At 35.9% G+C, this 26347-nt stretch overlaps 1 protein-coding gene across 4 annotated transcripts in view; it reads left to right on the forward strand.

Moving 5' to 3' along the window:
* Positions 1–26347, forward strand: part of FMN2 (formin 2) — a 199117-nt gene that overhangs the window by 165862 nt on the left and 6908 nt on the right. For all 4 annotated transcript variants that reach the window (XM_040551865.1, XM_040551864.1, XM_040551867.1 and 1 more), the window contains one exon: positions 10227–10376. In XM_040551865.1, the coding sequence (XP_040407799.1) occupies positions 10227–10376 (150 nt within the window). The remainder of the gene's footprint in view (positions 1–10226; positions 10377–26347) is intronic.

A 26347-nucleotide genomic window follows, 5' to 3' on the forward strand; every position in this document is an offset into this window, starting at 1 on the left:
ATGATAGCTGATGTCTTTTTTACCATGCTAGGATAAAAGGCAAATGTATCAGAAGGAAAAACCATCTTGCTGGTTTACAGTCTGAAATAAGCTAGTTGCTCCTCTTCTTGCGTTTGGTTCCTGAAGAAACAACAGCTAAGCGATCAGACCAATATTACCAGAAACAGCGTTAAATGAAGGAGAAGGTCACTAGTCTCTGCCTTTATTTACCTAATAGTTATGAAGGAATAGCATGTAGCTTTATTACTTTCTTATAATACCTTGCCCAGTATTTAGTTCTGATCTCCATGGAAAGCTTACAGATTATGGTCTTTTAATATAACAAAATAAATGCAGACTGGAACACTGATTCTCTTCCACTGAAATAGTTAATAAGATTTTTTTTCCTTCTATCTGCAATGCTATATCTCTTCTTGGAATAAGGCATTTGGAATCATTCACAGATTGAAATGGAGATGTTTGGTTTAGACCTGAGAAAAATTCAGAAGATCTTCACTTATTCCTGCTGTCACTCAATGAAACATCAGATTCTAAATTCAGAGCAGTAATACTTATAATAGTCGAAATAAGCTTTGGATTTAGCTGAATCCTAATGAACCATAATGAATTCAAATAGAGGGTCTGACTTTTGGCAAGAAAAATCAATTGTTCTGAGAATTGCTCAGTTTGTTTACTCATGCTAAGCCCATGTAAGAAGCAATGCATGCTAAGAATCTCTTAAAAACACTACAGACTCTTATGTCTAATATTTCAGGTAGCATAACTCCGAACAAAGTGATAACATAACACCAAGACACAAGTCTAATTTAATTGTGGCTTGATTTGGGGTGAAACTGTTCACAGTTGTTTGTTTTTTTTTTGTTTGTTTGTTTTCCTGTGATGATGCAGGAAATGAAGGGTAAATACACAGGTATGCTACTTAGTATCATGGCTCTGTCTATGTCACTGATTTTTAGAATATCTAAAAATTTATTTTTTTTTGTAAATCTGAGTGCATTCTGATAGCATGTACGTGTTTTACAAAAAGTCAAAGGACTTACTGCCTTCTGACATGAGTATCAACTGGGGAATTTCAGATGTGTATGGTTTGGTACAGAATGCTCATCTTCCCATGTGAGGATATTTTTATTTGGTTTACTTTATAATTTGCTCACATTACTTGCACATTCCAGTGATCTTCAGGCTTTTAAGTGCTTCCTGAGTGCTGCCTCCCAGGCACCTCTTCTGTTTTCAGAACTTTTAATAATCCATTTAGCAATGTTTTGTTGCTTTCTTGCTGTAGCAACAAATGACATTAATTTTGAAGAGAAATGTTTACCTTTAAATTCCCTGGAAAAAAAAAAAGTACTTCTGACACAACACTTTTCAGAGACTTCCATTGGCTCCACTGAACATTACATTTGAGGAGGAACAAAGCCTTTACACCTGCTCATGAGTTGACAAGTTGATGACACTTAGAGAAATAGCAGACACTATGGTACAATGGCAATGCTGAAAAGCAACACCTAGAAATGTAGCGCCTAAGTCTGGTAATCCTTTATAACAGTAAAAGTTCCTCCTGCTTCACTACCCTCCACACAATGGTTTGGATTTTTTCCAAAAGTGAATTGTAAAGTTGAAGTGAAAATTGAGTCAGTGATTGAAAGAAAGTGGTGAAAAGCTCAGAATGGAGGGAGGTATTTAATAATAATAATAATAAAAACTACGCTTTTAACTGAAAGGTAAGAGTATGCTGTTGGCCTCCATCTTTCACTGTTCTTTTGCCATTTGTCCTTTGTTGGTTTCTTTCCTGTTATTGTGTCTCTTTTCTTGCTGTGTGGCTCCTAGCATGTGGACTTGAATTGCTCATGGTAATACATTTCAGGCTGGAGGTATACATTAGTTGCATCAGCAAAAAGTAAATACTCAGTGGGAAAAGGAAATGTGTATAGAAGAAGCTTACAGACTGTTAAACAGATTGGATCTTTCTAGTTTAGTATCCTGTCTCTGACAAAATATCAAGGCCTGTAAATATGCAGTAATGGAAACATAGCCAGCGGTTTAGTTATGTCAAAAAGTTTCTTCTGAAATATGGGTAATTGATCTTTCCCTGATCTTTGTCCTTTTCTAAAAATATTTGCTAAATGAGTGCAAGTTCTTAACCATTTGCATGATTGATTTTTTTTGTATGTGTGTGTGTAAGAGCATTATCTTTTCTTTTAATGATGTTGGGCTTCTTGCTTAAATCATTTTATTGGTTTTAAATTTGTTTCCCTTTAATGGCGTTCAATGCTAGTATGAACAAATGGTACTATAGCTTTTAGTAGACTGGCATACAATTTAGAGATCTAATATTCAGCATAACATACTACTTTATGCAATTTATTGTGCAGTTTATGTAGAGGACATACTCTTAGATCTTACCGTAAAAATAAGAAATTAGTTTATGGTGCAAATACAGTTACACAACTAAGTAACACTGACAATAAAGTTAAGTATCAATGATAACAATATAGTTTCAATAGTGGGGGTCCATTCATACCAAAACCTAGTGTTATAGCATTAAATTCAGTATTAAAAAAATAATAATCATGTGGCTAATAAAATTTATGGAAAAAAAAAACACAAATGAAAATCTTTAAATGTGACACATTATTTTCACTTCTACTCTATTTCCAGCAGGTGGTTTCACTGAGTAGTCTTCAAAAATTTAAGATATTCCTTTTGAGCTGTTACAGCTGAAGTAAAACTTGTGAGAGATTAGCTCCAGTGAGTCTCCATTGTGCTTCAGTTTACGATTATGTTCAGTAGGTTTTTTCTTTCATCATATGGTCCAGCTGAGTTGTTTAGTTAGATTGTTTTTAAGACCTTTTTATTATGGTGTTAGCATTTGCAATGACTGTGACTTAAATGTAGATACCACTTCTGTTTTCACTCTTTTCTCTTGATTTGCCACCAGAGTGAGAAGAGTCTTCCTTGCTGTATTTTAAAATTTACTTTAAGGTTTGTTATGTTATATTGCTGTTGTCATGTACATGCAGTTGGAAAAGCTGGACATAAAGGATGTGGTTTAATTAGGTCACAGTTCTATTATCTCATCTGGGAACTATCCAGTAATAACTTATACAATACAGGTCATTCCTTCCTTAATAATTTCCAGCTGATGGAATACTGCCATCAGCCCCTCCACAGTACAGTGCTTGCCTCAGCCTGCTGCTGAAACCCCACTGTGCTTCTCATATATGGAGATTAAGTGGCTAGGAAAAAAAGTGTTGTCTATATTCTTCCTCAGTTTGTTCCTCAGCCTTGTTGCCTTTTCTTTTTTTTTTCCTCCTTTTGAAGAGATGGCTTCCTTAATAAAGCAGATTCAGAAATGCTTTAACAAACCTGATCCCTTCTGCACTGTCTTAAATGAACACTTCTGGGAAATCTTGCACCTGCTTCTTTTCTTAATTGCTGCCTGGAAGACGGTTCTACCTTAATCAGTCTGCTGATGAGGTAAAAGTTTGTTCTCTATCCCAAAGAAAACAGCGCAATGATCACCAGAAATATCATGAAACCCTCATGTAATCTTTGGAAGAAGGGATGGGAACAGCTCCTTTGGCCTGAAAAGACTTCCTCATGTCCAGAGGAGTATGGTTTATTTAGCTTTGCTTTAATGTGTGAATATCAATGATTCAGATGTCTGGAGCAATAGAGTTATGTACCATAATCTTTCCATCAACCCCAATGGCTGTCACATTGAAACTTGATCCCTGTGGAAAATACTATCTATTTTCTCTCCTCATCTAAACAAAGATACTGTCATTGCTATGAAGGGAATGTATTGGGATAAGTTAGGAGTTCAAAGATAAATGCATAGAATTTTAAAAATGCATGTAAAGGCCTTTTCAGTCTGACACTTCATCAACCCAGTTTTTGAAATGTTTCAACCCCATTTCTTGAGTCTGCTGTGGCTAATTAATTCTTAGTACAGAATATAGTGAAGGTAGCAAAGATACCTCTAACCTACATTTCCTGACCTTTGATTTTTAGATGGCTGGGGGTGACTCAGTCTGTGCAGAACAACTTTTCAAACGCTCTATTTTTTGTAATTAGAAAAGTTCTGTCTGCTAAGATAGCTTCATCCCACCTATAACATTATTTAGCACCTTGTCAATGTATACAATTGATAATATTGACAATTTTACATGAATATTAAAACTGTAAATTGTTCCTAGCTATTTAGGGGCAGGGAGGGGAAACAAAATTTGTATGAATGAGGCAAACTGGACTGTCAAAACATAATTTCCTGTTTCTTTCTGTTTGTTTTGTGTTGGGTGTTTGTTGTGGAAAAAATAGTAACTCAAAGGTACAGGGATTATTTTGTTGTTGTTGAAACTGTTAATTTTCATTTTGTTGGAGCACTAAAACACTATTCTTTTAAATATAAATTTATAGGAGGTAAGGGACTAGAGATGAGGGAGATGACTTAGGATTCAAAATATTGCAAATGTTTGGCAGGTTTTTTTAGAGGAAAGGAAAAAATCTCTTGAGACCTTTGTTTTCTAAGGAACAATATTACAAAATCCGTAGTTACACAATATAAATTGGCAAAAGGAAGAAGAGATTAATCATTCTGGTAGTTTACTTAAGCTGGCATATTATCTCAATTTTTTAATGTAAGATACTGCTTTAAAAAAAATTAAAAAGTTCTTATCAACATGTAAGTCCCGCATATTTTGAATGAACCTATATTTAATTTTTTTTTAATTGTAATCGTGCAGGACATGGTACAGCACTGAGTAGAGGCAATGGTATTATTAAAAAATAAACAAAGAAAGTGACCTAGGGTTATTACGCAGAGAGGGTCCTCAACAAAATACCTCAATAGAAGATGCAAGGCATCTTAGGATGCTGTGCATGTTAAGTTTTCTCACAGGCTTGTGCTATCTCAGTTACCAGGATGATGGTTCTGTTTCATTTTGTCATATAATTTTGTGACTGCTGAATTTGTATTCTGTCATATGACTAACTCTCCTTAATGCTTTCGGCTGTTTAGAACACAAAGAAAATATATACAAAGCCTTTTCATAATTGTAAAACAAAGCAAGACATCCATGTGAATTGTCACATTCAAACTTTTCCAGGGAACATCCACTGTTACCTATATACTGTTCTCTTCCCTATGTAGTCATAAATCCAGGTGCAGAACTTTGCACAGGTTTACAGGTCTGCCAAATCAGTTTGGCTTTTAAATCAAACTCGTGTTAGATTTAAATCGGTAAGAGGTATGTGTAGTCTTCTGTTTTCTTTTTACCTGGTTTCTTTTGGTGGACTATGTGTAGTTCTGTTTTACCTATGACTTTCATCAAACTGGAATATACCGTAGCATTTCTGAGAAATGGTGAATACATACATCAACACACACACACACGATTTCCGTATACAGAAAATTAAATCACTTGCAAGAGTACAAATATGTTTGAATGTGTTTTTAAAGGAGAAAATTTTTCTGCAATTCCTACTTGAGTCAGAACTGCTTCTGAAACACAACCACGTCAAAAATTAGCACAGTACCACCACTAAGATTACCTATTCTTAACTTCAAATGTGCATACATGATGCTTAGCAATTTATAAAACTAAATACAAGTTGTACAAAATATCCAGATTTGAACTTCAAACAAAATATATAACCTGTTAAACAATACAGAATCTCTATTGCAAAATTGAGGAAACATTTTTTCCACATTTAAACACACATTCAAACATAAACTGTACTCTTACAGGTGATTTAATTCACTGTATGTGAAAATCAGGTGTGTGTGTGCAAGTGTTTGTTCACCATTTCTCAGAAATGTCAGTCAGGACATGCCTGAACCTACTGTCACTTTTTTTTGGCCACAAAAACCTTCTCAACTGATATTGATATGAAATTACTGCTGCTCTTTGTTTAGTATTTTTTTGTCTCCTTATTCTTTTTTTTCCAGCTGCTCTATTTCCTCTTTCCCTTTTGCTTGACCTACTGTGTGAATTTATATACATCCACATACACAAACATATCCTATGCATCTTTATAAACTGACCAAGTGAACGGAAAAAATTAGTCAGCCGATACATCACATATAGCAGACTTGAATCTAAATCATTGTATAAACTTTAGATTTCTTACTACCTTCAAAATGGAATGGAAAAATTGATTAATCCATAGCTGCTCTTAAAATATTCCCAGTGGATCAGACCTATTATCTAGAAATGCTGTCAATAATCCAATTACAATGTGAATGACTTCTCCCCCACACACACACCCCTGATTAAATTTGGTTTGGCTGTTAGTGCATCCATTTCTTCCATCCCTCCAAGTAGAAAAAATAATTTACATAGTCTCATAGTTGTACACAAGGGAGCACACACAAAAAAAAAAAACTACAACGAATCATTCATCAAATTTCCACATTTGACTAAGCAGTGAGTGCAGTCATCTCAGTCTACAGTGTTTTTTTCTTTTTTCTGAATTACACAGTTTAACCAAGGAAATTAAGACATGAGAAAGTGAGAAATCTTATTTCCTTATTCATTTATCATGGATGGGAGACTCTTTTGCTGTTTTGAGAGATTTAATTTATATCTTTCTCCTTCAGAGCCAACATGTGAAATACGAAAACTGGTCTGAAATTTATTTTAAAAAATTGGCTTTTGCCATGTCAGGATAAGACAGTGGTGTGAACATCACTGCCTTACTTTTAATCAGGCTTTCAAAGTCATGCTATTTGGAGCAAAGCCGCTGACCTCCTTTAATCCCGGAAAATAACTTGCATGCCCTTCCTTCCCTCTTCCATGACTGCTCTCTCTTCACTAATGCACATTCTTCTCTTTTAATACATTTGCTAAGACTACAGAAAACTAAGAACCTGCTCACTTGAGAAATGGCCACTAAGGAAGCTTTGCAATACCTATTTGTGTAATACATTTAATTTTTCAGATAGGTGAAATGATATCCAGAAAGGTCAGATGAGTTTCCCAAAGTTACATCCTGCAGAAATCAGTTATAGGAACACAACCTATTCAACTCTAGTTCCTTATTTGATTCAAAATGTCTGTGTGCCTGCACGTACAGTCAGGAACAGTATTGATGGTATTTAAAGATGTCTTGTTTCCAAATCTGCTGAAGGATCAACAGGAAAATTTGAATGGGTTCCTCCACAGAAAAGCACCAGAGAAAATGTGTTTGCTGCCTGGCTGAGATTTGAATGGTACCTATTCTTACGGTTATGAAAATGTCATCCAAATTTCTCTTTGTATTTGAAATGTGCGTCTCCTCCTGGATTCAGCTTTGAGACATATCTAGTTTGATGTATGTAAACATTCCCAAATCAGATATTTATAGAGCATGATAATAAGAGAATTTATTGTTGTATGTTTTATTATTTGATGCATTTGGATTCACTTTATTTGCTTTTTCTTTCATCTGTGAATTACGCCACTTTGTCTTGTAGTACAAAAATGACAGCATCAAGAGTATAGCAAACAGGTTTCTATATATCTTCTAAATGCACTCTGAGACTATTAACTACTAAATAAGGGGTGACCCCTCCAGCTGAAATGTGTGTACATATACATATATATACACACAGTAACTGTTTGACAGCTAGATATGCATGTATAAAAAAAAAAAAATTGATTCATGGAGATTTGTGCTCTGGAGTCTGTTGCAGCTGATACCTTGTACATTGTTAACAGTTATCAGAAAGGTGTGACACATTAACAATGACACCCTGCTACCTTGCTGCTCTTCCACATCTTGCAAACAGCTTATTTCCATTACCTCCAAAAAAAACTGCCAGGGAGGCAAGCAAACTGGCTGAGTATTTCTGTCTATATGCCTAGAAATGAAGTTACGGCTGTTAGCCACAGCTGTGTGTGTGCATAAGGTTGTACTAGTTGTACAAGCAGTCCTCAGGGAGATTTTCAGTCATCAGAAAAAAACATTGGCTATCCAGTTGGTCTTCAGTAAATGTTAGTGCTGGTTGTGTTAGTCATCAACTTTTTCTTGAGCATGCTCCTCTACAATATGAATTTCACTCTGTGTTGGCTTCCTGTTTTGTGGGATGTTTTCCTGTAAGGGAATTCTAGCTCGTTACCTCAAATTTAAAAGCATTACTTAGGACAGACATTTACTGTCTGTTTCTTTGTCATTTTGTCATTTGCAGAACAGTTTGAAGAGAGATTTCTGAGGTCAAGGCATCTTATTTTAACTTCTGGTCTTTCTATATTCTATATATTCTGCAAATCACTAATGACCTTCATTCAGACAGCTTCCTTAAAAATAAGCCATTGACTCAGCTGATGCCTATAGATTTCTCTCTCTCTTACTGTATTCCTCAAGTTCCTTCAAAAAATGTTGCCACTTCATTCTGAAAAATCACAGGAGCCTTTTATGTGACTTCCCCCAGTAACAAGCTCCATAACTAGAAATCAGGGGAGGAGACTGGGAGGAAAACCAAAAAGATCTCCCAGATACACATCTGCTCTAGTCTTTCAAAAAGTTGAAAACATTTAAAAAAAAAAAAAAAAAAAAGGCAAAACTTCTGAAAATACAATGCAGCAATTCAGTTGACTGATGTATGTCAGGGATATCCTTTATAAGTAGTTCTATGGGATCATAGGATACATGATAAATATTTATCCCGTACAAACCCGTGAGAAAAAATGTCAAGTAAGGCAAGTAGAATGGGATTTTGTAGTTTAATCATCTATAAATCTTTTGGGGGTGGGGGGGGAGTAGAGAAATACAAAAAAGATATTCTACTGATTAACCAAGTGCTGTCACAGAACATACTGCTATGGTAGGTTAACTGTGGGAGCTGAAGAAATGGTGTGCTGAGATGTGGCATTTGAGTATCAGTACAATAGATGTAAAAGTGAGAATGTTTTTGTCCTTAATGTTTTACGTGCAACATCTTTGATCTTCTCTACAGCTTCATTTTACTTCAGCAGATGGAATATATATATATGTGTGTGTGTGTGTATATATATAAAAGTTAAGAGAAAGTGTATAGAATTTGGTAAACATTTTTTTTAGCTGTAGACCTTTTTCTTATTCAGAAATAGGATCTTTACATACACGTTGAATTTTGAGAAATAGGAAAAACTGCTTCTCAGAGACTTTGTGAGGCCGACCATTCTGAATGATTAAATCTGTGACCATTAAATACTTTACGATACAATAGTCCGTGTAGAAAGATGCAACGTCTGTGACTAAAATGACATTTCTATCCATTGAACTGGAATTGTATTTTTTTCCCAAGATTAAATATTTAAAACTGTGATATATATATATATATATATATATATCTTTATATATAACTTTATATATAAGTTTTCATAGGGGTAATGGAGTAGCACTAGATCAATGAGCAAAGCATCCAGAATTATATTTCAAGAGACAGCTTTCCAGAGAATTTATTATGAAATAACTGGTTCTTTAGAGGCTTCGGTGTTAAGCTTCAGATGAGAAATATGTTCTTAAAAGCTCCAGTATTTACAGAACTTTACCTCAAAAATGAAATGGAATAATAGTTAATGAAGAAATTAGTTTTTGAGGTAATTCCTCCCTATATAATTCAATATAATATTTCTACATGTTCTTAAATCTGAAATAAAAGCAATTCAAATTCAGAAATTTAAATTTAATTGCTGTGTTCAGAGGCAAATGGCAGATTGTTCTGGTAGAATGATATATACTTGTTTTCTAGCATAGTTGCTCCTGGCTTAGTTTTTCATTGCATCATTTCTTGTTGTGCCCAGGTGGGAATCTTAATATTTTTGTGTATGCTCCCAAATAATGCATCTATCCCAATTTATTGTAGTGTAGGTTTAACAGAACTTTAACAACTTCATTTTCAGTCTGTATAGGCATTGATTATGATTTCTGAAAATTGCATTAAACACAACAGTAAAGCACTGTCAGGTGTGGATGTCTGGATATGCAGGGCTCTGGAGAGTGCACTAATTTTAGCTTTTGAAATGGAAAATACTTTGGTCAAAAACGGAACCTGTGATCCTGTGATAAATGCCAGATCCTAACTTTGCTGAAGGCTCGTATTATGTATTTATCTGTATACTAAGAGCTGAGAACTGTTGTTTTTTACTCTTATATTTTAGATTTGCTACCAAAGATAATTAAATGCCATGTCAGTGTTAAGTAGGAAAAAAAAATCTATATCAGTGGGTATCATTGACACATTTGTCATTTTTTTTTGGCAGCTTTTTGGAAACTGCAGTGTATTTCTGTATGAAACCAAAAATGGGAGAGAAAGAGGTGTCCCCGCATTCTTTCTTCAGTATTTGGCATGAATTTAGTTCTGACTTCAAAGACTTCTGGAAGAAGGAAAACAAACTTATTCTTCAGGAAAGGTACATTTGTTTGTTTGTTCAAAGGCTTTTCTCAGAGAATGTTATTGAGAGCAATTGCACAGAAACCAGTCACCCTCACTTCATTAGCACTGGGAATTTCTCGGTCTTTTTTTTTTCCCTAGTCATCATAATTTTTGAATGGGACATTAATATCAGTTTGTGCTAAAGTTTTTCAGGTCAGCTATGTGAATGACTTTTTTAGTAGAACACGTAACTTCTATGCCTCTATGAATCCAAGCAATAGGAAAATTGTTTCAGGTCTGAAAGTTGATAAAAAAGATTTCCCATTCATGTATTTACTGAAAACAAGTCAAGGCATCAAGATATGACACGCTGTAAATATTTGTCCAATGAAGTCGGGGAAAAAGGAGGGGAAGCAGAAAGAGAGAAGAAAAGGTCTATTGATCCCACCTTTGAGAAAAAAAAATCAAACTGAACCATATTCCAAATCACAACCCCACAGACATGTGCCTTGTGATATGTATGACATAAAGAATTAAGACTGTAGTTTTGAAAAATTAGCCATAATGTCCGTTCCATGTATTAGAAGAGCTATGAAGTTTGCTTTCATCTGCACACAGATATTACATTGTGGTAATTCTTTGTTTATAAAAACGATGCCAGGAATTAATTAGTTGTTTAAAAAGTAATAAATGTCATATAAGGACAAATTAAATACAAACACAAACTGTAAACATGGTTACATAATTCTACATCTCTTAGCAACTTGAGTGATCTCAGTGTACAGATAATGAAGCTACTTCTGTGCCTTAACATTAAGAGGACCAACGCTTTAGGTTCTTTAAATGATTGGTATCAGTCCCTATTTTGGTAATTGTATAAGAATAGGTCTCTTCTTCAAGAGTACTCACCCTGAGTATATGTCACAGATATCTGGCTTTGGAAATCATTGTTAACTTTCCTTAGGCACTTATATGATCAATGTCATATATACCGTATATATTTAGTGTAAGTGGATACATTTTGGAATGAGTACTGTCTCAGTTAAAAAAAACTGAAATCTGTTCCTATTGGAAGAGCATGGTACAAATATTAGTGCAATACAGCAGCAATCTGGGGATGTATTTCACTTTACTGACTGACTTAATTTTCAGTAAATAAGTACATCTCTTCAGAATTGACTTGACAGCTAAATATTATCTTCAATCTCCTGTGCAAAGACTTAGTTGCCAACTTAATACAGGTTAATTTCATTTTGTATTATCTCTATAGAACAGTATTTTAAAAACTGCCCTTTTGTTTTCCAAAGTACTAGGTTGTTATTCTAGAATCAAACATAAACCCTCCAAAGCTCCCCTGAATATTCTCTCTAAAAAATAATTTGCTATAAAAGAAACTAACTAAAAGAAATTAACTAAACATTTTTTCTCCTATTTTTCGTATACTTCTGAAGCTAAGAATAGTATCGTGATACAATCATTTAATTTTTTGTTTCAGTTCCATGTATGAATACACTAAGAGGATGTGTTGAAACGGCAGGGAAAGAGTGTCTGCCAAGTTGGTCCCTTCTAGGCCAAGGGTGCCTTTTAATTTGAAAGGAACTGAACGTGTTTGCCTACAGAATGTCTTTAGGTTGAGGATGTGACGGGGAATGAAAGGACACTGAAAAAGGGCCTACAGTGGGAAAGGAAACTGGGATATTCCTGGAAAGAACAGCAAAGAGGCCGAGGCTCAGAGCAGATGTGATGGAGGAGATTTTCGTAGGGGTGCGGGCAGGACTGTGTAGCTGCAAACCAGGAAGTCACTGAAATTAAAACTGAAAATGATTCATCCTGAAAATCAAAGATAGATTTTTATTTGTTTATTTATGTAGATGTTGACATGTCTCATCAAGTTTCAATCTTCCACTTTGTAAACTCTGTTTGTTCAGCTGAGGCAGGGTTTGGTGTTTGGAAACCTTTGCTGTCTGTGCTCACCTCAGAAAAGTTTGGCACAGTGCTGTTTCAGTGCTCTTCATTGCCTTTTAGGTAGTAAAATATTTTGTCCTAATTGACAGTAAGAGTAAATATCTTCCAGGTAGTACATTTTTTCCCCCAAATGAAGTATCTCCATTTGATAAACAACTGTCTTATCAAAGCCTTTCTGTGGAAACTATTTTGCGTGCCATCATAGTTCAGCCTGATATCTGAAGTTGTCCTTTAGACTGTTTGCCTGACCTGATACTTCTACTGTTCTTATTGATAGGAAGGATGCTGTGATATGAAGGTTTCTGAGTATTGAAATTTCAAGAGGAGAAAAATCTTAACAGAATATTAAGTGTTGCTAAAAGTTGTAAGAACATACAAAACTTAATCATGGTGATTTTGAAAATCTCAGCCTGTATGGACAGATGCTGAGGTGACAGAAATATGCCTGTTGCCATTGAAATTAACAAAAAATATAAATAAAAAATCAAGAAACTGGATTTTAACTCTTCAGTTTATATTCTTGAATGAATGTTTTGGGTTTTTTGTTTGTTTGTTTAGGACATAGCATGGAATTTAGTGTAATACATTTTAAAGTGTTTAATAGAAATCTTTAGTTTGTGATGGTCTACGTCCATCGAATGCTAGGGATATTTTTTACATTCAAGTGACTGGTGACTAGAATATATGGATGTCTCAGAAGTAAAATTTGAGGGATGCAGTCCTGATCCTGGATTAAAATGTCATTAACCCTCAGGAAGGTGAGAATTTCCTGTTAAGTGTCTTGTCAATGAACAGTTGTTAATTCTTCCTGCCTGAATAAGATAAATTGCATTATTTTCTGTTGCTAAAGGTGAAGAGCAGGCTAGACCATTAATCATCAAAGTAACTTTCTGTGCTTTTTCATTGGTGGAAAAAATCAAGTCACATTTATGGTGAGACTTTTTAAGTATTGCCACCTTTGGTGAATTATTTCCCAGGCTGCTGCCTCATGTAGCATACTTTCATTATGATCGTTATTTATAAAAAGTATAAATTTATTCTATTTTTTTTTTTGGGTTAATCATCTTCCTTACTTTTTTTCCTCTTTTCTTCCACTACTTTGGTATTTAGTTTAATAAACCTTTATACTATGTTTCTAGAATAGTTTGGGTATTGTTTCTAAAATATTTTATCTCAGTTTACGTATAGACTGTGTACGGAAAGGAATTACTTGTTAATATTGATGGTTTCTTATTTAGGCTCTGCAAAGATGAGCCACACTGTTTTACAATAATTTACTCAAAGGCTTTTCATAGATGGTGTTTCCTAAGGTGGTACAACTTTTTGTTACCAGTGAGTCAATTCTTTTTTTAAACACTTTTCAGTCAGCATTTTACATTGTGTATTGCTTTCCCAGGCATTTATATGTAAAAGATAAACACTGAAGTGTCAGACTTCATATTTCTTTAGAAGAAGATGAGGGAAAAAAAAAGAAGAAAAATGGTATGAGGTTAAAAACAAATTAATTTTTCCAAAGTTTTCTACTGCTTTTGCTCAATTCTGTCAGATGAAATAAAGCAGAACTGGAAAATACCAGCTGTAGAGAAAATTATGCGTGATGGACTGTTAAAATACAGTAGCAATAAAAAGAAAAATGCACCTGAAAATTACAGTGAAATAGTAAGTCTGCCAAAAGGTTTTCCTAACCATACCATTTTTTGTAGTCACTCTGTAAAGCCTAACTGGAGCATTCCAATCAAAATTATCTGGATTATTTATAAATTTCTAAAAAATATTTTAGGCTAAATTTGTGATGCTAAACACCTTTAAATGAAAATTTTAAATGTAATATAATTTTTTTTCTCATTAAGCAACTTACAGCAAACAAACAAAAACTCAGTGAGGCCTGGTTTGGGTCCTTAAATTTTGGTCTTACTGTCCTTTCATTATATTTCTAAATTGTCACTGGTAGGATATGCTTTGTATTTGTACTTTGAAAACTCCTGAATGGTGTCTGACAGTATAGCTTGCACTTTATATGTGATCAGCAAGAAAGCCAAGAAGAGCTGACGTATTGCCTAATTCCTTTTCAATGCTGTTTGAAAAAATAATATGATTTTGAACCTTACAAACTTCTTATGCTTATTCAGCATCCTCATAACCTATACATTTAATTCAGTTTCTAAATACCCTGAGATGTATATATATACCTCTGAACGTATACTGTCAGATAATGCACAACTGCAGTGACAATTATGCAAAAGTCTCACCTTAGGAAAACTCTTAAGGAATCACACCACCGCTCTTGAAATTCATATTTTTCTCCTGTAGAGAGAGCAGGTGTCTCATGCAAACTGGCAAAGTTAATATCTTAACCTTTTTTCTCATAAATTTCTGTCTTTGTTCTCCTTTTTATCTTGGTTTCTTTATATTTCTGAGGTAAAGATATTCAGTGTTAAATTTATTATTCCAGCCTAGCACTGGAGAAAGAAATATTTTAGTTTTTCTTGATGTCCAGCAAAGGCCTACAGGCCCAGACCCTACTGCTTTCTTAGGAACGAGTTAAAAACAGCCTGTCCTAGGACTGAAAAGGTATAAGAGCTCATGAGGCAACACCTATTAAACCTCTGCAGAAGGAAGTCTTGAAAAGTTATGATCAATTAAAAGAATAGGAGGGAGTGTGTGTGTGTGGGGGGAGGGGAAGGTGAAACAGCTGCTGTGTAAATATAGTTTGCAAATCCTTGGTAGCTAAAAATACAATTATTTTGAAAAAAATCTCATTGGATGTGGACAGCAACAAGCATCATTAGGACTGTAACTTCATCTTTTCTTTACAGATGGGGTACACATCCTGGTTTATGACAGTAACAAAAAAGCAGACAGTCTTTTAAGAACTTTTATGTTTAAATGAAGTTGGAATAAAGAAAAGTTCCATTGTTGTCAAAGGTTAATATCATTAGACCTTAGATGCAGATTCAGAGCTTAGTAGAAACAGATCAAGGCAGAAGCATTTTTACAAGGCCACAGATCCACCTTCCCTTTCTCAGGGTGCAAGTGGGATACTGACACTTGTTTGCCCGCTCCTGCCCTAAGTGTCAGTTTCTTCGGACTATGTTTGCCATGCCATGGCCTGTGCAAACTTGCAAAGATTTACATAAATAGGGGAATTAAACTAGAATTTCTAGATGGGAAGAGAAAAGTAGAGGGGGACACGGGCAGATATAGATACCTTTTAAGTATGTGCATAAGGTAAATATTGTTCATGGACTCACACTGACCCTTGCCTTTATGAAAAGGCACGTCACTGAATGGAGAATAGCTTTGTCAGGGATGCCAGCAAAAGAGAGTTCATGAGCAGGATCAACATGATGGTAAAATTCTGTAAGGCCCTGTTATCTTGCATCACACTAAGCTAGAGAATATCTTTTGGCTGGCTTTATTCAACCCTTTAACTCCCACGATAAATCTTTGACACATTAAAAATAATCTATAATAAAAAAAAAAAAAGCACTTGTCTCTCAAATGTAAAAGTTGCCCATTCCCGTAAGAATAGCAGTTAAGCTGGCACCTGGTGTGTCACACTGTGTATATCTAGATGAAAGGGAGATTCCTGGCCAGCATGTCTCCACAGCTCATTGATCTCTCTCTGCAGAAAGACTGGTATGTCTCCCTACAGACTCCTTGGCAGGATGATTTAAAACTTGCTGTTGAGCAATTTAAAGTCTGGCATTGGATATCTGTACGTTGCACAGTGAGGAGCATACTGGTAAGCTGCCACTTCTGCTTGCAGAGGAGGGCATTAAATCCCATAGCGCAAGCAATGTCCTCTCAGGGTAATTTAAGGGATATTTTGTTAACGTTTATAATAGGAACCAGTGAGTCAGACTTGAGAGTGAGAAATCCGGGGACATGGGAATATGTACTTGCAAAGAAATGTGGAAATGGAAGAAAAGAGTAGAAAAAATGTATAGAGACTGGAAATATGAGAGGAAAATGATGGAAACGCGGAGTATGTTCAATGGGGTCACATTTTGCTTGGCATGCTGTTGTGATACAAACTAAAAGCTCCTAGCATGATGTTAGTAAGCAGACACGTTTTCTGGCTTGGGAACTTGAATCTCACTCTCCTTATTTCTATCTAATCAACTGGGCTGCATGCTGCTAGGCTTTGTTTAACAATGGGTAGTTATAATAACATTTCAAAACAGTATTCAGCTTATGTGTCTTTGAATTGAACAATTAAAATGTTCCTCAGTTTCTGAGAGTATTTCAAAATTTTAACTTGATTAAAATAGCCTTCTGATCAGAAAATACTGTGTTAAATTATAGACATTGGAAAACATACTTGAAAGAAGTCAAATACAGCAAAGATTCAGAAGCTAGGAAGAATCCTTTGAGGCAGTGCCTCACAAAGAGACAGTTTGGTGTCCAGCTGAGACATATTGCTCAATATTTCAGTATTTTTTTTCTTCCTTGTGCACTTCTGGCAATTAGTACTTTTTTTCAATGAAAACATCAGGGTTTTTTGGTTAGGGGACGAGAGCATTAACTTTCATTTTTAGCATTGCTTTTGAAGGAAAAGTTTGTGAAAAATAAAAATTTTGAGATACATTTCTCAAGCTGGATCTCTGGTAGAAATTACTTTTAAAAACCTTAAGTCCCCTCTCTCCCCCCCCCCCCCAGTGTTTTATAAGACTGGAACAAATATTTCTATTTGAAATTGTAAACAAACCATTGTGTATCAATTGTAAGCTTGAACAAAATGAAAGATCTAGTATAAAAAAATATTCCAAGTCTCTGATCTCTCTTAAGTGTTGTGACTTTCATCAGGCCAGATTCTAGAATGCCCCCAAGTAATCAGCAGAAGGATTTTTCAGCAGTCTCTTTATTTACTTGGTGATGTAGTGCCATGCAGGCATTTTGCATTGCATTCTAGTATATGTTGTGCATAAAAGGAGGCAGATACCATTCATCATCTCATAATGAAGTTTACCACTTGTTTTCATGGCTCTAATATCAGATTGGGCGTTACAGTTGAGGATATAGTCAAACGGTGATACTGTGGTTCCTACCCCACGGTGATCTTTTCAGATTTTGAAGCCCTTTCCTGTTTGCTAGCTCTTGAAAGAGAGAATGACTGCCTGTGGTTTAAAAAAATAAAAATAAAAAATCAGCCAGACATAATCAATAGATACTTGGAGATTAGTGGTGCAATTTTTCACTAAAGGTTTTAAACAGATTTTTTTTTTTTTTGGACAAGAAGTGCTACAATTTCAATACCTGTAAATGTTTTCATTCCCAGGCAAAGTGATTACACTGGTATTTGAGGTGCATTAAAATATCATAATGTTTTACCAAAAAAAAAAAAAAAGCATTTGGCATTAAAATATTAGTCCCCAAAAGTTCAAGGCACTTGCAATGACTTAAAACCTACCACAACCCAGACTGGTCTCTATCTACTGAAGATGTTGTATTCGTCTATACTGAGACATTTTGCCAAACCAGTGCATACAGCTATCATAATGACAACATCCATTAAGTATAAGTGCATGGCTGCATGCATGTGTTATAGCATGAGTACAAGGAACAGTCTGTGTTTTTACATTTTTGTTAAGAACCTTGCTGTTTCAGCAGTTGTTTTGATGTCAGTATATAATTATGAATAGGCAACTTTTGATACGAGTCTTGTTACATGATACAACAAGGTTGGAGGCATCTTATTTTCCTGGCTTCTGCACTGGATATCTCTAATTCTGTGGTTCTCCAGCTGACTTCTTCTAACTTTATTTTCTTTCTAGTGATCTCTTCTTTTTACTCATTTCTCATATTTGCTTGTACTGTCAATCCCGTAATATATGTATGGCCCAGTATACCCAACATAGCTACTCATCTGCACAAGGTATGTCACCATATCATCTTTAAGATGGTCTCCTTCTCCATATAATCTATTCACCAAGACTTTTCTCATTCTTTTTTACACATTGCAATTTTTTCCTTCTTTTTACCCCATTTACTGCTTCAGTGTTTTAGAGCAAACACATGGTTTCACGTTTCTGTTCATTCCCGAGTTTCGTTTCTTTTTGCTTGCTCATTATGTTGCTGGTTTTACTTCACCTCCAGTCTTGTTCTCTTGCCTTATTTGCTGTTGAGTTTCCTAACCAAGTAGCCCAGAATGCAGCCAGCTTCTTTGAGAGCAATCTTTGCTTCAGTTCCAAGAAAAACATCGGAAGGTGATGACTAACTTTTCTTAGAGCAACCTCAATTTTCATATGCAAATTCTGGAGGAAAGTGATTTCCATCTTGCCTGAAGGTAGATAGGTATAGTCTGTAATATTGGCCACTTTGACAAGAAAAATACATGAATTTGATGGCAGAAGTCAAGAAATAGGTATTTAAGTGGTCATATGCCTCTTCGCATTTTATTAGAATTATAGATATCCTTAAGACTTTATTTTTCGTGTTATTACATTTTCAAGATGAAATTTCCTTTAATACTAAAGTTATCATCTTTAAAACATGGATTTTAATAAAGTATCATTTTTTTTGCATTTATGCATGTGTTTATTTCTACACAGATAAGAACAGTCATCTAGATCACCAAAAATATTGTTGCCAGTAAAAACCAAATGATGAGTAAAAACCAAATAGTTCTTTTCCGTAGGTTAATAAGATACTTCAACATTCATTTCATCTCTGTCAAGCCAAATTAGAAAGACTTCACTTCCACAAAACAATACCTCCAAACTGAAATTATTTCAGAGCGTTGTAAAGTGTGTTGTGGATAGCAGTAGGACTTCAAATTGGAAGGTCTCATTTTCAATTCATTTGGCTTCAAAGCCTCATATTTTAGGCCACTTTAACATGATGCACATGGAAGAAAATATGAGAAGTATTCCCAAAAATCTGTTCTACACAGTTAACTAAGGAGGGATCGTAATCTGGGTCCCACTACAGGTTACTCTCTGTGTTAAGTGGCCAAATTAAAACATTTTAATCTATTTTTCTTTGGTCCTCTGAGCCAAAGTATGATCAATCACTGCATCTTTCAACCAGCCATTGTCTACCCCATGGTCCTTGAAGCAGCCGGGCAAAGAGCTGGGAGGGATGTCAGGATAGTCTAATACAGAATCTCTTTCTTGGTAGGCAGAGGTTAGGTTTCATCAGTCAGTTTGATGGGAACAGGTATGTTAAAATGTGCTTCTTATCTGTATAAAGTCTTTGCAGTCAGTTACTGAATCATATCTATGTCATCACTTCAATACTATTGGCATGAAAGTAAAAGCTCTACATTTTTTTACTATACATTTATGTTGGGAATTGTAATTTTCCCTAACAGTTACTCTAATTTTTATTATTGTTATTAATTATTTTTTATTTTTATTTTTTTCTTTTTCCTGAAGAGAAACTCCTTACCAAAAAGTCATTCTAATTTTTTAGTGACTGAGTCAAAGAAAAAAATCTAGGTCCATTGCTCTTGGAAGAGTTTTCCAATAAACATTTTAAAAGTTTTCTGTTCTTGATATCTTAAGGACATCTGGCACTTGATATTTTTGCTGGGGATTTTTCTTTTAATTATTTGTAAAGGTGGTGTTATTATTATGAAAAAGTTATCTCCACTGCGGACTAACCTATGTAAAGTATTTTGGCATGCAAAACAACTTTTATTTATCTGATAATAAATGTTTAGGAATATAAGGAATATTGGCGTCAGCTTTTGCTTTGTTAGAAAATACAGTATATCTGCAGAAAAATTTCTTCTGGGTTTCATGAACTACACTGTCAAACTGTAAAAGTAATGTCTTTGTGAGTTTATCGTGGAAGTTTTTGTGAACAGCTCTGCTATCTAAGGCATATAACATTCCAGCCTTCTCACTGTGCTTACATTTGTCATGTCATAGTACTTGCTAGTGAAGTGTAAGGCTACCAAGCCTAGATGGAGCCAGTAAGAAATTAATCTGTCTGCCACAGATACTTCAGACAAAATTATTAATATTTAGTGGCAGGAAAGTGGCTCCCCTTCTCAATGGATTGAATGATGACAGAAGTTCTCTAAGCCTTGATAAGATTGTGGCCAGGCTGGCTTTTGGTCTAGAAGGTAGATAAAGCTACTCCGTCTTTTGGGTTTGTAAGGACATCTGGTTCCTTTTTTCCTGTATACAAGCCAAAGTGTAAATTGCATATTCATCTCACAGAGTCTTTAAACTTAACCATAGTTTATGTAAGTTTGTCTCACAATAAATACAAGGTATAAGGAGGTGGAAGTGCTGGAGAAAGGGTGTTTTCGTTTTGGTGGAAAAAAGAAACTACTTTGTTATGGGTAATGCTTGTTAGAGTCTCTGAATGTTTCTAAGTGGTTGCATTTGAGATGTTAATTCTTGGGCTCTGTAGGTGTCTAGCTGTTCATTCTCTTGTTCGTTTTAAACTAATTGCTTACTACTGTATGTTCCCTACCTGTTTTCTTATTGTTGGGGCTTTTCAGAAGATTATCCTTTCTGAAATAATGAAAGCAATATTTTAGATAAACTTAATATTCAAGGACATATATTTGTCCAGATACAAGTTCTGAACATTCTTATGCATTCATGGAATCTGCCCTGGGCCTGATGTTGTGTCCACTGCTATTAATACCCCTGCTCTTCAGATTGCTACATAGAGTTAAGCAACTCTCTTGTTGTCTAGACTGAGAAGATTATTTTAATTTTGTTTTGTTAAGATTATGTCCTTATTAAGGCAAAAACAAGAATCATAGAATGGTTTGGCTTGGAAGGGACCCTAAATGATCATCTAGTTCCAACCCCACCCTCACTGGCATGGACACCTTCCACTAGACCAGGTTGTTCAAAGCCCCATCCAACCCTGGCCTTGAGAAAACCTGGCCATAACTTCTCTAGGCAACCTGTTCCAGTGTCTCACAGCTCTCACAATAAGGAATGTCTTCCTTATATCTAATCTAAATCTACCCTCTTTTGGTTTAACGTCATTGCTCCTTGTCCTATCGCTTCAATCCCTGATGAAGAGTCTTTCTTTCAGCTTTCTTGTAGGCACCCTTTAGGTACTTGGAAGGATGCTATAAGGTCTCTCAGGAGCCTTCACTTCTCCAGGCTGAAAAAGCTCCCTTAGCTTGTCTTCATAGGAGAGATGTTCCAGCACATTGATCATCCTCGTGGCCCTCCTCTGGACTCACTCCTACAGGTCCAAATCCTTCTTATGTTGGGGCCCCAGAGATGAATGCGGCACTCTAGGTGAGGTCTCATGCAAGCTAGGTAGAGGAGGAGAAGCATCTCCCTTGACCTGCTGACCGCACTTCTTTTGATGCAGCCCACAATACAATTGGCTTTCTGGGTTGCGGGCACACATCGCTGGCTCGTTTTGAGCTTCTTATTGATGAACACCCTCAACTCCTTTTTATCAGGGCTGCTCTCAATCCATTCTCTGTCCAGCCTGTATTTGTGCTTGGGATTGCCCTGACACAGGTGCAGAACCTTGCACTTGGCCTTGTTGAACCTCATGAGGTTCTCACAGGACCACCTCTCAAGCCCATCCAGGTCCCTCTGGATTCCCAAGAAATGACTTGGGAAAAGAAACAAGTAAAAATTGATAAAGGTAATGCAGCTGATTCTATCTTTCTTGTCAAACTGATATGCTCGCTTTTAAGCCAAGATTGGCATGAGTTGGGACAGCTTGATAGCAAATGAGCCAAAGACAGTTTACTGAAATAAAGTGAGTTTGAGAAACAATTGAAAAGTATGAAGTGAGATGATTTGTCAAGATGTAATCAGTCTAGCAAAGCATCTTAGCACACTGTAAGCTTTTTGAATAATTCCCATCACACCATGTTAACTGTGCCTCCTGGCTTCTTCAAGAGCACTCCATGTGCCAGTTCATAAAATCTTAGAATATCCTGAGTTGGAAGGGGCCCACAAGAATCATTGAGTCCAGCTAATCCTGGCTCCACACAGGACCACCCAAAAATCAAGCCATTTTTTCTGAGAGCGTTGTCCAAACGCTGCTTGAACTCTGGCAGACTCATTGCTGTGACCACTTCCCTGGGGAGCCTGTTCCATTGCCTGACCACCCTCTCAGTAAAGAATGTTTTGCTAATATCCAACCTGAACCTCCCCTGACCCTGTTAGGCTCCCTTAGCACCTCCCTCTCTCACCCATTCTCTGATCATGCCTGGAGTTACTGTCCCACTTCTAACTGAATATTTGGTTGCACTTGAGAGCAATAGCTCTATAAAGGGACCAAACAACCTCTATAACAGAATGTATTAGTTGCATAGAACTAAATAGTTTAAGTAGAAACAGATCTTCAAAACAATAAATCAATCTATACACATGCCTGCCTTTGCCTAAGGGTCATAATTCTCAGGCGCTGAGGAACACCCACCTTCCTCAGACTCTTTTTTTCCACAGCCCCCCTCAGTGGCAGCCTATCTTTCCACACAGGCCCTGACAATTGAATCCCTGCTCCTTTCCTAGGAATGTCTTGTTAACTGTTTCATGCTCTGAGTGCTTTGTTCTCAACATTGGTAGAGCAGCAGCATCACTTTGGCCTGGAGCCTGGAAGTATGTCATTGTCTGCATTTTTTTCCCCTTTTTGTGGCTGTTGGGAGGAGCACAGATTGCTCTTGTGTTTTCTCAAAACATCCCCTTCCCTTTTCCCAACACTGAATTAGATCCATGAACCTCTTTGTGAAGCTCTAGCAACTGACCATAGATGAATAGTTAAGCCAGTCTTCCTGATATAACAGCTGGAGTTCACACAATTTTTGCACATCTTTGTCTTAGATTATTGCCTTGCATACCCACACTGAAGTCAGTGGGAAGTAGTGCAGGAAAGGTCTGAGCAAGAGGAGGATATGCGGGAATTTGCTACAGTAAAAACAGGACTTGAACTAATAATGAGTTGACAGAAGCAAGGTATTTTTGCCCAAATCTTGTGAATTTGATAGTCAGAAAGATGAAGAATCATTCAGGAGCAGTGGAGAAAACCTAAGAAGTTGAGAAGAATTGCCAGTAGCAATTAAAAAATATTTTCGAACTGAATTGAGACTATTGTCTTTATCTCAGAGAGAACCCTTTATCTGTTTTCTAGATCTTGCAGTTTAAATGGTATTGATGTTCATATCAAAACATATTCTTCTGTTCTGGAAAGATTAGACTATTTTAATCTTAAATTTAATAAAATAATTATTAAGCTTAATGGTTGGTCTTTGGAAAATTTACTTGTGCACTGCAGAAACTGATACCAGCTCAGGTTTATGTCTTAGTGTTGTGGAAGGCTAATGACTGCCTTTGTCTATATATTTCACCAATTTGCTGGCTTTTATATATACAGCTGTATATTCGTACAGTATTCTCGGCTTCCAGTTACAACTTGGTCATAAACTAAGCCTCCTAGTAATGAGACTTTGATGTGCTACCTTTTGCTTTTCTAATGACATCTCTTGCTGAAGAAGCATAAGTATAGGTTGTATTGGCTTCATTGAGGCTCTATCCAACCACTTGAATCTTCTTGCAGGATTGGGGCCAGGAGACAGCAAGCTATCCCAAACCCACACAATGAGTCAGTGATATGGTTGGAACTGGAACTGAGTGGCTGCTAGCTCTCAGCTTTGTCTCAAGTGCTTTAGGGAATAATGCTTTTCGTCTTCTGCATTCCCATTGCTATGAATAAATAGGCTCAAACTCCAAGGAACTTCACAAAAGCTCCCAAAAAATTTGGGACTGCAGTTATACCAGAGTCTCTTACATAATCCTAGAAAAATGGCTAGTGCAAGCTTTAAGGTTCTCTTTTTATCAATCTAGAAGTTGTGGGTTAATTTTTTTTTCATGTGTAATTTAAGGGACAGAGAAATTAAGACCATCTTCCTCACTGAGTGGCATTATTATTAGCATTTTCTTGTTTCAACCAAGACAGCCTTTCTCCAAATAGCTCTCTCTCTAATAGAAACAGAATATTTAGAGGTGTTACACTGGCAATGATGCTTAGCAAGACCTGCTTTTTAGAGAATAATTCCTATCACTGTATTATCACAGGTTCCACTTTGTAATGAGGATTTTTGTTTTGAGTAAATGTTAGACCCACAGGGAACCATGCTGTCTTATGAGCTGGTATGTTAGGCAAGCAGTGCTCAATATATCCCTAAAGGGGGTTATTTAAACTGGACAAGACTGGAACTAAAGATTTCCTGACATTTCCTGAGAATAACATCTAGGTCTGTGTGAACTGGTTCAGTAAGTGCTTTTGTATATTACAAATGCTATCATTTGCGTGTTGAGTAGCCTGAATACCTGAGTATATTAAATTGCTTCTATAAAACAGTCATCTTGATAATCTCAGTAGTACTAATACTGTCCCCAGGATTTGATACTAGTTTACCCCTAAGTAACGTTTCATTTTCTTATTTAAATGTCTACCAGTGATGGGAGCCAGCTATAGTTGTATTTGAAAATGAGGAAATCATATGATAAATGAGCTATTTAATAACTGTCTTTGTAAGAGTGGCTTTTGATAGCTTGGAATGTGTCTGACTTTTTGAAAATATCATTGGAAGATCAATGTCACAGGTACTTTTCCTCCTTTGGATGTTAGTAGAAATGAATCAGAAGAAAAAGTGGAATTTTAGGGGAAAAAATATCTTTGAATTGTACTGAATTCTATATTATTCCCATAAGCTTTTATTTAAAACTATCACCAAGTTTTGGCTGCCACTTTTACTGAATCTATTTAAATACATTTTAAAGGTGCATTACTTGGCTATTTGACATTTTTGTTCTACATTATGCTACAGCAATTTGTCTGATTTGCGGTCAGATAGAAAGTGTTATAGCTTGAAAATAAGAGGTTTCAAAAGCTTCCCCACCTACCCCCCCCCACCTGTGCACGTAAAGGTCTTCCTACGCTAATAAAATATGGTCATCAAATGAAGAGAGCAGCTTGTTGGAAGTGTTGGAAAAGAACTGAAGTTCAAATTAATTTTTGAAAGTATAAATTTGAGACTTACGAAAAGAACGAGGTGTGTCTGGTGAAGCTGGATGAAGGAGAGAGGAATGCAAAGGCAGTTTTTGTAATGTGCTTAGCAGACCCTGCTGGAGACATATTTTCAAAAATCTGGCCCTTACCACACACAAAAAAAATATTTAAAAATAATAGTAACATGAAGTCTGATTCTTTCATTGTCCTATGTAGCCTCAGTGAAATAGCAGACATGTGAGTGGTCTGGAGATGAACCGCAAGGAACCAGCCAAGATATATCATTTCTTTAATATAGTTTTACTGTTTTTTTTCATTGCTGGATAATGATGAAAAAGCAGAGTAAATGCCATCCAAAATCTATATTGTTGGCAAGAGCAAGCTAATATAGGATTTACATTTTTATTTTCTACCTATTTATAAATAATAGTCTAATTTCTCATCAAAACAAAGTGTACATATCTCACACCACTTTATGTCATCACATAAAAAGGGTTTATATAAGTCTTTGAAGCTCAGAGAATTCATAACATAAATCTGTATTATCAGTGTTTCAATAACCATGTGTGTTTGTAAGATTGATCTCCAAAATGAGCAAAAATGTTAGAGCAATGTTCTGCAGTGTGCCATTGAGCCCACCAGACTGATTCTGGCAGACTTGCAGTCTGAATATAGCCTTCTGGCCTTTTTGGATTGCTTTTGGGGTTTGTTCCCTATCTGGATGACTGAAAGGACATTTATCTCATCACAATGTGACATTTTGTGGTATTTCACAAGGCCTAATTTGTTACCATTTACCAAGTCAGGAAACACTAATAAGTGACACCCTCACATCTGGAACCTGCTCTTCTCTTTGCACCTAAGCAACCAAGTACCTTCACCTCCAGCATTCATGTAAGCCTCGCTGCTAACTTTCAGTTTCAGAAAGAAAGAGATGTGTGCAGTGTTGTGCACCATGTTGGTTGTAAACATCATGTTCTTTAAGAATGATTCTGGACATTTTCATTTCTAGTAGATTGAAAGTTTAATTTTAAGTTAGAGGGTGAAGACTTGAATTGTAGGTTAAGCTGTTTTGCCATTTTTAAT

This window comes from Cygnus olor, chromosome 3, assembly GCF_009769625.2.
Source record: "Cygnus olor isolate bCygOlo1 chromosome 3, bCygOlo1.pri.v2, whole genome shotgun sequence".
Taxonomy (NCBI): domain Eukaryota; kingdom Metazoa; phylum Chordata; class Aves; order Anseriformes; family Anatidae; genus Cygnus; species Cygnus olor.